The following is a 13,631-nucleotide window of genomic DNA, read 5'->3' on the forward strand; positions in this document are numbered from 1 at the left end:
CCGCTTGGAGGTAGATAGAATCATAAGTGACATGCTGCCAACCAGATGGTGCGACGGAGAAACAATCCACACTCCGTGGTAAATCCGAAATGACACGGTAGGCGAGAGCGGGCTCTCCATGTCTCATGCGGTTGCCGACGAACACTGCTAGAGACAACATTATTAAAACATAATACGACGTGGGGTAGTTGCCCAGGCTCTCATCCGTCCGGTTGGCGTCCCGAGACCTTGCCCATATTTCACATTCATATTTCAATTCCTTCATCAGAGTCACGTCGCGTGAGCCATGCATCTTGGCAGTTCCTTACCCCTCATCCAAAGATATGATGTATCGTGTGTTTTATCTGGGTGATATACCAGCAATATCGTCTTGTCGATGGCGAGTAGAGCCCGGTGCAGGCTGACGGCATTTGCGCGCGTGCGCCCGTGTCAGCTCGTTCGCTCCGTCACATGTCTCGGGTCTGATAGAGGGCGCGACAGGACGAGTGTCGGCGTGCACGGGTCTAGTTCAGCCGTTGTTCTACAGAACCAGTTGCGTCAGTAATGATTTATTACAGAAAGCCCATGCATGGGCCCGTCGCTCAACATACTTGCTGTCCGACAATTCCGAACCTCCGTGCAATATCAAGGAATGGATCAGCGTAGTATCTATGCCATGAGGGTACACGTCAGAATGCAGTCCTCGCTTGCAGCGCCATCTATGTGTCCGATCTTCGGAAGCTTCCACTCGTCTGGAGTACGGGTTCTCGTCGATGGACTGCGGCAGGCGGCGCCGCGTCTGGAGGTAACGCGGCCAGATGCGTGTAAAAAGCGTAGATGCGGGCGGAGACGTGCGCACTGATGGCGGTCGTCTCGGTGATGGGCTCGTGGTAGGGTAGGATGGCCTCGGCGGAGTGCAGGAGCAGAGGCAGCGGGATTATGTAGGCGATAGAAGCCCGTCGGGCAAGACGCTGCTTTTTATCTGACCCAGAACCTGGGCTTCGTGGTCTGGGTCGGGCATGCGGAATGGCATGATGAGAGGTAGGAGTGCGTTGATGAATAGTGTGAAAGGTGAGAGTTGGTCTATTTTACCCTATGTAGCACAAGGCTGTGCCCCAGCCGCACCTGAGCAAACGGACGATGACGAACAACTATTATTTGCACCTTAAGCGCAAGGACCTTAAGAAGGAAAGCTTGTCGGTTCTCCTAGGATGGCCCCTGCTCTTGCGCGTCTGATATAAACAATAAAAACCGGATATGCCTGTGTCGCATTCATAGACGGCCCTCGCGTCTCTCTCTCGTGAATTGCATCCATCGCTGCCGGCCGGAGGACGTCTTGCACCAGCTGCGTCACATTCTGCTGCGTTGGGGTCAAGCCGAAATAATCGTCACGCAGCTTGCGGGTCCGTATCTCAACATCGTCAAGGAAGCTGCTGGCAGTCTCGCCATCTCCAACGTGAAGCGTGACGGTGCCAATCTGCTCTCGAGCCTGCTCTCTGGCTCCGCTGTGGCGAAAGGCGGTAGTGGAGGAGAAGGTTGTGAAGCCGAAGTGTTCGTTCTTACTGTTCTCAGGTATGAGATGAAGAACGTAAATCATGGAACCGAAATTGCCAAGGACAAGAAGCGCAGAAGGGTTGCTGGGGGGTGTGAAGGCGTTTCTTAGACGGGAAAGCATGATGTGAATTGCAGATGTGCAAATGAAGTTTTTACGGAAGGTCATCCAAAATTCGCCGCAGATTTATTTTGTAGGTAATATACGAGGAAAATAGCGCTAATCCCGAAAAGGTGGCCACGGGAATGCGCGACAGGTGTCACGCTTCTTCATCTATTAATTAAAGAGGAATGCTGGCTCTTCAATTAGGGGGAAGAGGGGGACGGACACATATAGTTAAACCACCCCTGTTTAACAACAGCTGATTATGACCCCAGCGTGGCTTTCAAATCGCCTTCGACGCCCCGCACTCGTTAACCAGGTATCCTTCCTCCGTCACCCTGCTCTCCATGATTCTCCTCGAGGACAGCTCTCAAGAGCTCCAGGAGCCTCCTCGGGAGCATTGGGCCTGTCTCCCCGAGCTCCCTCTATTCTCTGGGCCGACCGTTCCGACCCTTGGACGCCGGTTTTTCAAGCATTCTCCCACCACCATCCTGAAACTTGGAGCGGACCATGGCGAGGGCATCATGACGGCGCTCGCCCATTTCATCCTGGGCCCCTGCGTCCCGCGCGTCATCAGCATCGTCACGGTCTCGGTGACAACCTCGGGCGTCTCGGGGTCCAACCGCACCAGGCATGGCCTCGTCCTCACGCACCAGCCAGGCACGCCACTCGTCCAGCTCTGGCCCTCGCTCACGCTTCCGCAGCGCGCCGCCGTCAAGGCAGAGCTCTGCCGGCTTCTGGTGCTCATGCGTGCCCGCCGCTTCTCCTACTACGGACGACCCACGCGACAGCCGTACATCTTCGTCACAGAGTTGGGCACAGAGACGTTTGCCAGCTGCGCCTCCCGCGCAGAGTGGGACGACTCGCGCGTCCACGCGCTGCAGAACAATACCACGGACGCCGAACGTGCAGCCCACCTCGAGCGAGTGCAGCGTGGCACCGCCGCCGGCGCGGGTGGTTGGGACCGTCCTGTGCTCACGCATGGGGACTTGTCTGACCGGAATATCCTCGTGGATCCGGACACGCTCGCGGTGACGGGCTTTATAGACTGGGAAATGGCCAACATCATGCCCGCTTACTTTGAGTACGTCGCGGCACGACTGTCTGGGGGCCATCAGCCGGCGTGGAGGAAGGAGCTGTTGGATGTGCTGAGGTCTGTTTTGCGCTGCGAGTGCGACACTGGGTGCCAGGGAGACGTGGGTGCTGCCAATCTTGATCAAGAATACGACGTATATGGGAGGACGTTGGCGGCGTGGGATGCTGTTGTTGATGTCGAGAGAATCGCGCAGGGATATGATGACGACTGTGCATGGACTTTTAATACTTGATGAACTCGCGTTGCTCGATTTCGAAGGAACAATACTGCTACTTAGATGGGTTTATGTCCTATAGTGTCTAGAAAGTAAGGAATATATAGGAATTTCCCATGGCGTGGTTTGGCCGACATGCTAGCACAAACAAGCGTCATTGCTAGTGTCGATAAATTATAAGCTAAGAACGCGATGAAAACAGTGGGGGATGTAGTTATGACGACAGATGAAGCTTTCATGCGCTGCCTAGCTAGCTTGAGTAGATCGCGCTCGTAGGCAGCAGTCGCGTTTCGGGGTCCCTCAAACGCTGCAGAAACATCAACTGTCTCTGTACCATCAAGCCCGTCAAACCCCTCAAAAGAAAAGTTTGCTCATCCTTCAACCTCAGCAGTCATCATGGCAGAAACAATGAAAGCATGGCAGCTTGCCTCGCCCGGCATCGTCGAGCAGCAGCTGCATCTCAACCCCGCGGCCGCGCGGCCGACCACCGCGGACCTCCAAGGCCAGGACATCCTCGTCCAGGTCAGCAGCGCGGCCGTGAACCCGGCCGACTACAAGGTGGCGGAGATGGGCTTCGTCGTGCGGGCCGTCTTCTCCTTCCCCAAGACGCTGGGCATGGACCTCAGCGGCGTGGTCGTGGGCGTGGGCCCTGCCGTCACCGACGTGCTCGTCGGGGACCACGTGGTCGGGCGGCTGGACCCGTTCCGGCCCGGCGGCGCGCTCTCAGAGCAGGTCGTCCTGCAGCGCGCCGGGTACGCCAAGCTTGCGCGCGACGCGGACCTGGGCCCCGCGGCGGGCCTCGGCACCGCCGCGCTCACGGCGTACCAGAGCATCCAGCCGCACGTCCAGGCCGGCGACCGCGTCTTCATCAACGGCGGCTCGGGCGGCACCGGCACGTTTGGCATCCAGATCGCCAAGCTGCTCGGCTGCCACGTCACGGCGACGTGCTCGACGGCCAAGGTGGCGCTGTGCCGGCAGCTCGGCGCCGACGAGGTCGTCGACTACAAGACGACGGACGTGCTGGCGGCGCTGCAAAAGGCCGGCCCCGTGTACAGCGTGTTTGTGGACAATGTCGGCGCCGTCGCGCTGCACGCCAAGTCGGCCGCGTTTCTGCTGCCCACGGCGCCGTTTGTGTCCGTCGGCGGCGGCTCGCTCGGACACGTCGCGAGCGTGGCCTGCGCCATGGTCCGGCCGGCGTGTCTGGGCGGCGGCAGGAACCGCTTCATCAGCTACCTGACCAAGAACAACCACGAGGACCTGGACCAGCTTGCGCAGTGGTACAGCAAGGGCAGCCTCAAGTCGGTCGTGGACGCGACCTTTGCGTTTGACGAGGCGCCGGCCGCTTATAGCCGCCTGAAGAAGGGGTCTTCGGCGGGCAAGGTCATCGTGCACGTTGCAAAGAATGCGTAGCGGATGTGAAGGGTCGTTTAAACTAGGCCAAATAGACGATGCAGAGCGATAATTAATTTTTTAGCATGTCTTGCCTCCCGATGACATGGTCGCTGACACGCTGGTCCTACGCTGGTGCTGGGAGTGAATATTCTTCCCCGCGGCTGGGATACACTGTAGCCGGTTGCAAGAACGTTTCCTACTGCACTGAGCCTAGTTGACTACCAGTAGAGCACTATTTATTGTCATATAGAATTCCAATGGCACGTGGTATCTCACGGACCGATGACTCGTCTGCTCTTTGGGCTGCTTGATTAGCTGTCAACCAAGCAATGTGGAGTAGATATTGACGGAAGCAGTGACCGAGGCCAGGTCTGTCACGTAATAATTAAAGAAACCGAATGCGTTGCGCCCGCAATATGTATTGAAGTGGCAGCCTAGTTACTGCAGTTCTTGCTTCGTATTTCGCAGTCTGTGTCAGGTGTCAGCCACCATGCGTAGCGGCTGGTTGTCGTAACAACTGGCACTTACACGACTGTCCAAGTCCCCGAATCCGCGGTCCTGTTCTCTTGAGGCATGGATTCTCTCAAAAGGCTGCAACAATTCGCTTATCATGGCTACTTTGAGCGCACCGAAGAGCATATACAGTGCACCAAGCCTGGGCACGGACAGCAATACACTTCTGTCCTTTCTGCGATGACCCGACCAGCACGTGAGCGGTTGTCGTTGAAAGAAGGCCGGCCAGCCACAGCGGAGATGGCTTCAGCCACTAGCGGAAACCCAATGGCAAGCATTTCCGTGCTTCTCGGGCCTACAATGTCAACACGTGGGCCCTGTGGACGGCCCGGGAAGAGGCAAGCCAACAAGATGACTGCGCCCTGAGCAGAGTTTATCTGGAGCCTAAATGTAGGTAGATATGGACCTGAAAGAAAAAAAAGCCTGCGACAGTGGGCAACTGCGGGAATATATGTAGATAGAACTAGTGTCTGTTGCGCTATTTGCAGGGACTTGATCAGCACAGTTTGTCTCGAGGCGCATCAATGGGCTGCGCAGCGACTACATGCGGAAGGGATCTTCACTCTTGGCACTCGGCATGGTGAATTGGGATAGTTGGGATTTCTTTTGGTGTGGATATGTTAACCTTGAGCTGGCTGGGACCTTGCAAGGCTGCGCATCCGGGCCGCCGCTAGCATTTTCGCCCTGTTTCTGCCTATTTTTTTTATCATCTTCGTTCTTCAGCCGCTGTTGAAAAAAAGCGTTCAATTGAACATAAAAAGCGGGTGTTGCCCCCGGACTCGTGTGAGGCTGTCTCACCTGCCACTTATTCCTCCTCCCCCCCCCTGTACCCATCTTGCCCGTCAAGCTTCCGCGTCATGACCAAGCTCCTGACCGCCGTGAGCCTCGCGCTCGCCTCGACCGGGCTCGTCGCGTCGGCCTCGCCCGTCGACGCCGCCGTCGATGCCGCCGCCAAACCATGCCTCAAGGGCCCCGCGCTGCGGCACTGGCCGCGCTCGGCGGCCACGGCGCTCAACACCATGATTGCGGCCAACGCGCACCAGGGCCGGTACGCGGCCTTTGACATGGACAACACGAGCTACCAGTACGACCTCGAGGAGTCGCTGCTGCCGTACCTCGAGAACAAGGGCGTCATCACGCGCGACACCATGGACCCGTCGCTCAAGCTCGTCCCCTTCAAGGACACGGCCGCGCACAACGAGACGCTCTACAGCTACTACCTGCGCCTGTGCCAGATTGACGACGCCATCTGCTACCCGTTTGCCGCGCAAATCTTTAGCGGCATCCCCCTGCGCACGCTCAAGGTGTACGTGGACGAGCTCATGGCGCTCAACGGCACCGTGCACACGAGCTACTACGAGGGCGACGAGCTCGTCAAGGTCGACGTCAGCCCGCCCCGCGTGTTCCGCGGCCAGGTCGAGCTGTACAACAAGCTCATGGCCAACGGCATCGAAGTGTACGTCGTGTCGGCCGCGTCCGAGGAGCTGGTGCGCATGGTCGTCGCGGACCCCAAGTATGGCTACAACGTCAAGCCGGAAAACGTCATTGGCGTCACGACGGCCCTCCGCAACGTCGGCAGCACCGCGCTCACCTCGGCGCGCAAGCAAATCAGCGCCGGCGCGTACGACGAGGCCGCCAACCTGGACCTCGTCATGACGCCCTTTCTCTGGACCCCGGCCACGTGGAAGACGGGCAAGTGGGCTGCCATCTTGTCCTACATTGACATGTGGAAGAAGCCCGTCCTCGTCGCCGGCGACACGCCCGACAGCGACGGGCCGATGCTGTTTCACGGCGTCGACGTCCGCAGGGGCGGCATCCACCTCTGGGTCAACCGCAAGGACAAGTACCAGAAGCAGATTGACCAGATGAAGACGGACTTTGCGGCCGCCCAGGCCAAGGAGGGCTGGCCGGTGACGGCCGACAAGAACTGGGTCACGGTGAAGCCGGCGGACATTTTGTAAAGCAGCCACGGCCTGGGAGAGGGGGCTCTTTTTCTTTTTGTCTTCAAAAGTCTGCCTTGTGTCAATTATATACTTGCATGTACATAATCTCTGGCTCCCTCGAGGTAAAGCCCGCTCTGGTTATCGGCCGGCTACATGTACGTAATCCTCTGGGTCTCTTGCTTACATCGGTCTTGCGTGCGGCTGAATCCTTATTGGCTGGCGCTGCATGGAAAGTACGTAGCGTACGCTGGTTCCAGCCTCGTCTCTCTCGGGCAGCAACCTGCTCTTTGTTCAAACATGCTTCATTGACTCGCGGCGTGGTTTCACCCTGCCACGCTCAGTGGCGGACAGCCACTGCACGTCCTAAATAGGCCCGGCCGCCGGCGTCCTGTCAATATTTCGCCGCATGCCGCGACCGTGGATGGCGGCAGTTATTATCAACGCTCACTCGTTATCAATAAAATAGACAAAGAGCTTGCATGAACAATGGCGCCACCGTACGGCTCCCACTACGAATGCATTTGTTAGTGCGGCTTTGGTTGCCTTTGCCTACGCTAGAGGCGCAAAAAAGACGGAAATAAAAAATAAAAAACAAAACAAACCCCAAAACAAAATCACTTTACCAAAAATAAGTCGGAAAAAAGTCACAAATTTGTTTGTCAGCTGCAGCAGTGGAAACTGGCGAGTCTGTGTACTTTGCACGAGCCGGCCCCAAGCTACAGGGTCTACTTATTGCATTCGCGATCTATACGATAAAGGGCTGCATTTTCAGCTGCCAATAAGGATTATAGAGATGCACGCCAAGCACTCATTCGTATTGTATGTGCGGCCCTTATCTGTTCACAACTTCCATTTCGTTTTGAATAGTGAAAGTTTACGTCAACACCATTGGCAACAGTTTCGGCACTTGTAATAACAGAGCCCTCGACTCGAAATCCCGCACACGCTTCCACGGACATGTACCGTGCATCGGCCATGTCCGGTGGATCAGAGACGCCTCCCCCGCGATGGTCGGACGCGGGGAAGCTTATTATGTATTTGTGTGTGTGTTAAGTTGTAAATGAATAATAACGCCTTGCGGCATACACTCCGGAAAAGGATAACTCAACTTTGCACTCCCACCCCAAAAAGCAAGCCACATACCCTCATGCCTGTTGGGGGAGGTTAGCAATGGACGGGTTTTATTCCCAGCGACGAACCACGGCGCCCGCTTACTCGCTCACGATCCCGACTAGAGCAAGCCCCCTTTTTTAGACGGCTTCTCCTTCTGGTGTTTTTGGCCCTGAGCAATTGGGCTGTGCGGCGTCCGCCGATGACCGGTAGTCGCCCCCCCCGGGGGTAGTCTCCCCCTCCGGCGCATCGAGACCAGGTTGTCCCCGTCAGATTAACCCCGCGCGAATGAGGAAGCGCGGCTCTATCGGATAGATGGGGACAGTGAAGCGCTAGCCATGACACAAAAGGCCGGTGTTCATGCTCTGTGCCATGGGCAAGGCAATGCTGAAACCCATCTCATGGTGAAAAAAATCACGCGTCGTCTCAGTATATTTAGTACCCTTCCCCAAAGCAGAGGTTCGAGCTGGGCCAAGTTTATCAAAAATCGTCAACCACCTGAAGTTCAAAAACCATGGCAGAATTCCTCGGCCTTCGAGGCCCGGCCCTCTCGCGGGCCATTATCTGGCTCGTCGTCTGCCCGGCCTTTACTTGCTACGGCTACAACATTAGTGTCGCCGGCGGTCTCTTGACGCTGCAGTCCTTTGTCCAAATGTTTCCTTTGCTCGATACCATCAACACCACAGGATCGCAGCAGTCGCACAATTCCACGATTCAAGGTACTTCTGTTCTTCCACCGCCCCCCCTCCCCGTACCATGTGTGTTGACCATCTGGCAGGCACCGTCCTCGCCCTCTTCACCGTCGGCGGCATCTTCGGCTCCCTCTCATGCATCTACCTCGGGGACCGGCTCGGGCGGAAGCGCGTCATCCAGCTGTCGGCGCTCGTGACCATGCTCGGCGCCGCGCTCATGGCGTCGTCGTTCCACCTCGGGCAGTTCATCGCGGCGCGCGTGGTGCTCGGCCTCGGCACGGGCGGCTACCTGGCGACGGTGCCGGTGTGGCAGGCCGAGATTGCGCGGGCCAGCAAGCGCGGGGCGCACGTGGTCATGGACGGCATCTTTGTGGGCGCCGGCATCTCGCTCGCGCTCTGGGTCGACTTTGGCTTCTTCTTCGTGCGCGCGCACGGCTCCGTCGCGTGGCGCTTCCCGCTCGCGTTCCAGATCCTCCTGCTCGCGTCCATGGGCGGCTTCGTCACGCTCTTCCCCGAGTCGCCGCGGTGGCTCGTCAAGAAGGACCGCATCGACGAGGCGCGCCACGTGCTGGCCGCGCTGCACGACGACGACCCGGACTCGGACGCCATTGCGCTCGAGATCCGCGAGATCCAGCACTCGCTGTCCATCTGCGGCGCGCTCTCGTGGAAGGCCATGGGCACCATGGGCGAGCAGCGGCTGCTGCACCGCACCGTGCTCGCCGCCCTCGGCCAAGTATGCCAGCAAATGTGTGGCATCAACCTGATATCCATGTACGCGACGACCATCTTTGAGCAGTATCTCGGCATGAGCCCCGTCAACGCGCGCATCCTCGCCGCCTCCATGGCCATGACGCAAATCTTTGGCGGGTACCTGTCCACCTTTACCATTGACAGTCTCGGCCGCCGCTTTCTCATGCTGTCCTGCGCCGCCGGCATGGGCGTCGCCATGGCCATTCTCGCGGGCACAACGTCGGCGCCGAACAACACGGCCGCCCTCATCGTGGCCGTCATCTGTCTGTTTGCCTTTCAGTTCATCTACACGGTCGGCTACTCGGGCCTCACCTACCTCTACGCGACCGAGGTCGCGCCGCTGCAGCTGCGCGCCGCCATCAGCGCCGTGGCCACGGCCGCCGTGTGGACTTTTAACTTCCTGCTGGCCGAGGTGACGCCCATTGGCTTCAACACCATCGGCTACCGCTACTACATCATCTTTGCCGTGCTCAACGCCGCCATTGTACCTACTGTCTACTTCTTCTTTCCTGAGACGAGCGGCCGCTCGCTCGAGGAGATTGACGAAATCTTTGTGCAGAGCAAGTCCATCTGGGATCCGCCCAAGGTGGCGCGGACGCTGCCGCGCATGACGACGGACAGTGGGGTCACCGAGAGATCTCTCTCGGGGGAAGATGAAAAGATGCACGATGCCAGGTAAATCTCAGGTCGAGAAAGAGGGGCAACTTCTCCCATGCATCGTCCGGCGGGGGGTGGCAGGGGCTCGCTCGCGCAGAGTGGGCTTATAAAACCCACAAGCTATCCGACTTATTGCCTTGTCATGCTATAACATATATTTGCAAATGATGACAAATTCCATGACATGTCGAGACGGCCCTGCACAAGATGAACCTATTGGTCACTCAGGCTTCCGCGAGCTTGTTGAGCGTTGTCTATATCGTGGCTGACGTGGGCGATGTCACGGGCCGAGCCCGAGCCGGCCCCGTCAGCCATCTTGTGCCATGTGAGCCTCCATCTTTAAATAAATACGCCGTCCCCGGTCACTTTGCCGGCCTGCAAGCAGTAGGAGGGATAGTCAATCCATACACTGTTGACATGGTGATTGATACTATTCGAGGTAGCTACCAGTACAGATATCTATGCCCACATCTACCTTGTTTAAGGGAGAAAATATTTCGGAGACGCTTTTCTTGCGTGCCCTTCTTCTGCACCCCTGTCTGAGTTGGTCATCTCCAAGTACTCGAGGCTCTCACCACCGCCAAAGCGGTTATTCCTCCCCTCGCTGTCCGAGTGTGCGGCAAATGCCGTTGCCCGCGTCCCAACGATCCATTTCGGATCGCGGTCCGTACAAGACGCGTCTTGGGAAAATTCCGACTTGATGTAGACGTGATGTCCGAGTTTGGAAGAGAGGTGCGATTTCGGTGTGCTGCGTCGGCCGCTCGTGCCGTGCTGATGGCTGTCGCCAGTGCCTTTGGAGCTTATTCCAAGACTCCAGCCTACGGCCCTGATCAGGGGTCGCAGAGTCGATATACTGACTGCGCTGATGGCCAAGCTCATTTCAATGGTGGACCAAATAGCAATGTCAGTAGTATCCCCTTGCAACACATTAGTAGAGCATCCAAAGTCATGGATCAAGTCGCGGGGCTTACATAGGAAATCAGGCTCTTTGAGAAATTTTAGAAACGGAACTCGCACAATAACTGCTGCACTTGCGCTGTTGACGTCGTTAGTTCATCCAGGGCATTGCTCGTCGAAGAGCGCCACTTACACGCATCCCATGGTGATGAGAAAGATGACGACAATTCTGGCCCGCTTCTGCAGGTTCAGATGCCAAACAACAAACCCGAGCAGAATCGCAAAAGTAAAGTCTGTAATGACACTAAAGGCACTGTACAAATAGGCCAGTGCAATGACAACGTCCATACTGATGCAGTGGCCGGCGCCCGTCTTGTCCCAGTAGTGCGAAATCGGCTGGCACTGCAGGAGTGTGACGAAGAAGAAGACGAGCCCTCCGAGAACGGTGCACATGGTGGCGGCGTATATGAGCCAAGCGTGCGTTTGCTTGTTGACAATGCGGAGCAGGAACCATGCAAATGACACTTTGGAGGCGACCATGGTGAGACTGAAGAATAGGTAGCAAAACCACCATTGCTTGCGCCAGGTTAGCTTTCGTTCTGCCACATGTCGCCGTCGGCCGTACCATCATGGCTCGCTGATAGTCAGCCTCTGTCAGGGCGTCTTTATGCTGACCGGTGCCGTATTTGACTCCCATATTGGAGGCAGTGATGTAGCCGAGGTAGCACATCTGCCTGGATTAGCACCACGCGCCGTCAACCTGGCCCAATCGCGCGACTCACCGTGGCCAAGATGATGATCCAATCGTCCACACCAAAGGCCTTGACAATGAAGGCTCTTGTATAACAGCGAAGCAGCACAATGCTACATGTGATGATGCAAAAGGTGATGTTGATGCCGAGCAGCTCTGGTCCCCGATTCTCCGCCATTGTGACTGCGGGTTTCAACAATCGTCAAGCGCCAGAATCACAAAGAGAGAGTGAAGACCCTAATAAGCAAACAGGAGAAGCGATCCAAAGTCTTTTCTTTTAAGCAAAATCCTTCGCGCCCCGGACAGATCAAGTGGACACGCACGCTGCCAAGACGGCGGGCTGAGGAGGCGACGCGATGCTACCAAGATGGAGTTTTTAGCAGGGCCCTGCAAGCAAAGCTTGTACGCGCAGATCTTCATTTGGACCTGCCGACAGCCTTCCATGAGGGGCAAATGCCCATTCTCTCCCGCTGCAACAAGCCATGGGGTGCAGCTATGCAGATGGCGAGCCCAGGCGAATTCAATGGCAGCTAGTGCACAAAGGCTGCGGGTGCTCAGCCAGAGGGCATCAAAGGGGGGCCTGGGGAGCAGCGTTGTTTCATCTGTTGATAGTTTATTTTAGCCGAACAAACACTGGGCAATATAACTACCGGTTCAAGGTTTGCGGCGATTTTGCAATCCGTCCACCTGCCGGAGCACAACTGATACAGGCAGGGCAGGGCAGCGTGAAGAAGTTGTAGCTGGCTCTCCGGTGCTGCTCGTGCGGCAGTGGATTCGGTTTCGAATAAAGGCATAGTTTACGCCTCTTTTGCATGATCGCCCATCGGCAGATTATGCCGCGCCGGCGACCACTGAGAGACACAGTGGAATCTGCCAGCCAACCCTGGGGACCTCGGCCTCGACACATCATCAGCTGGAGCGGGGATCAACGAGTCCCTTCTAAAATGGCTTCATTCTGTTTCTTCAATTTCCATGTCTGCTTTCGCTTTCGCGTCCTGGTGGTTGAGACTACGTACGACTCTACCCGTGGGCAGACCCCCTAAAATGTCTTCATTAGTCAGCCGCGAAACTCCAGTCCTACTCTCATAATGTGTAACCACTAGCTTTCATCCAATTACACCAACATGGCGCATGAAATCGTCCAGGAATTGGACTTGTCCAAGGTCAAATTCACACGAAAAATCAGTCCCTCCGGAGGCTGGTTGGGTAACTAGTGTCTGTTGCGCTATTTGCAGGGACACCGCGGAACCGGAACTATTTGGTCCTTTCGTGGGGTTCCAGGTTCAACAGACGTATTGTCGTATTCCGCCCCCCCTGCATTCACTGATTGGAGAGGTGGGATTCAAGGTGAATCCGGGCTGCCTACTCCCGGGTCTGCCAGGAGTAAAGGAGGTCGGGACACGGCTGGTCAGGACGGCAAGTACTCGACGAATGCTGAAGAAGCAATATAGAAGACGTTTCATGGCGATCGCTTGTGCATCAGTCGGCTTTCTAGATGTAAGACGAGGCTACTTGTGGGCTGTCAGCTTCGACTTGTCACCCCTCCGAGCTTCTTACCGGAAGTAGCCTCGTTGCTATCAGCCTGCTAAACAGCATCCATGTCCGCCAGCGCGGGCGCATCGGCCGCAAACAGACTCATCATGTCCTCGTCCGTCACATGCACCAGAAACTGCTCCATCTGGCGGCTCTGCGTCCTCACCAGGTGTACGTGGCCCGCCACCTCCCTGACCTGTGCCAGCGCCCTGCCCGCCAGGTCCCAGACGGTGGCCATGTGGCGCAGCGCGCCCATGCACAGCCGGACCTGCTCCCGCACCGCGTCGTCGCCGCCCGACCACGCCCCGAGCTGCACCACGGCGGCCAGCACCACGGCGCAGATGAAGAAGTGCGTGTGCCGCGTCAGCGGCGTCCGGTGCGTCATCAGCTTGCCGAGCTCGTTGGCCGCGGTGACGACGTGCTGCGTGTGCAGGCTCGCCGCCGCCGCCG

General features: G+C 57.2%; 5 protein-coding genes across 5 annotated transcripts; 4 read left to right on the forward strand and 1 right to left on the reverse strand.

Annotated features, from left to right (window-relative positions):
- Positions 1 to 1,980: 1,980 nt before the first annotated feature.
- CCM_02095 (Aminoglycoside phosphotransferase) lies at positions 1,981 to 2,961 on the forward strand (the record flags this gene model as incomplete). The annotated part of the gene is made up of 1 exon (XM_006667249.1): positions 1,981 to 2,961. One exon carries the CDS (start codon positions 1,981 to 1,983, stop codon positions 2,959 to 2,961), a length of 981 nt encoding a protein of 326 aa, XP_006667312.1.
- A 378-nt stretch (positions 2,962 to 3,339) lies between these two features.
- CCM_02096 (reticulon-4-interacting protein 1) lies at positions 3,340 to 4,353 on the forward strand (the record flags this gene model as incomplete). The annotated part of the gene is made up of 1 exon (XM_006667250.1): positions 3,340 to 4,353. One exon carries the CDS (start codon positions 3,340 to 3,342, stop codon positions 4,351 to 4,353), a length of 1,014 nt encoding a protein of 337 aa, XP_006667313.1.
- Positions 4,354 to 5,705: 1,352 nt separating this feature from the next.
- On the forward strand, positions 5,706 to 6,809 carry CCM_02097 (phosphorylcholine phosphatase; the record flags this gene model as incomplete). Its single annotated transcript, XM_006667251.1, has 1 exon — positions 5,706 to 6,809. One exon carries the CDS (start codon positions 5,706 to 5,708, stop codon positions 6,807 to 6,809), a length of 1,104 nt encoding a protein of 367 aa, XP_006667314.1.
- A 1,606-nt stretch (positions 6,810 to 8,415) lies between these two features.
- Positions 8,416 to 10,022, forward strand: CCM_02098 (MFS sugar transporter, putative; the record flags this gene model as incomplete). Its single annotated transcript, XM_006667252.1, has 2 exons — positions 8,416 to 8,659; positions 8,680 to 10,022. The coding sequence occupies 2 exons, from the start codon at positions 8,416 to 8,418 to the stop codon at positions 10,020 to 10,022; spliced, it is 1,587 nt and encodes a 528-aa protein (XP_006667315.1).
- A 458-nt stretch (positions 10,023 to 10,480) lies between these two features.
- Positions 10,481 to 11,826, reverse strand: CCM_02099 (integral membrane protein, putative; the record flags this gene model as incomplete). Its single annotated transcript, XM_006667253.1, has 5 exons — positions 10,481 to 10,917; positions 10,972 to 11,036; positions 11,091 to 11,473; positions 11,523 to 11,627; positions 11,680 to 11,826. 5 exons carry the CDS (start codon positions 11,824 to 11,826, stop codon positions 10,481 to 10,483), a joined length of 1,137 nt encoding a protein of 378 aa, XP_006667316.1.
- Between the last annotated feature and the right edge of the window lie 1,805 nt (positions 11,827 to 13,631).

Source organism: Cordyceps militaris (assembly GCF_000225605.1).
Source record: "Cordyceps militaris CM01 unplaced genomic scaffold CCM_S00002, whole genome shotgun sequence".
In the NCBI taxonomy this organism is placed as follows: Eukaryota; Fungi; Ascomycota; class Sordariomycetes; order Hypocreales; family Cordycipitaceae; genus Cordyceps; species Cordyceps militaris.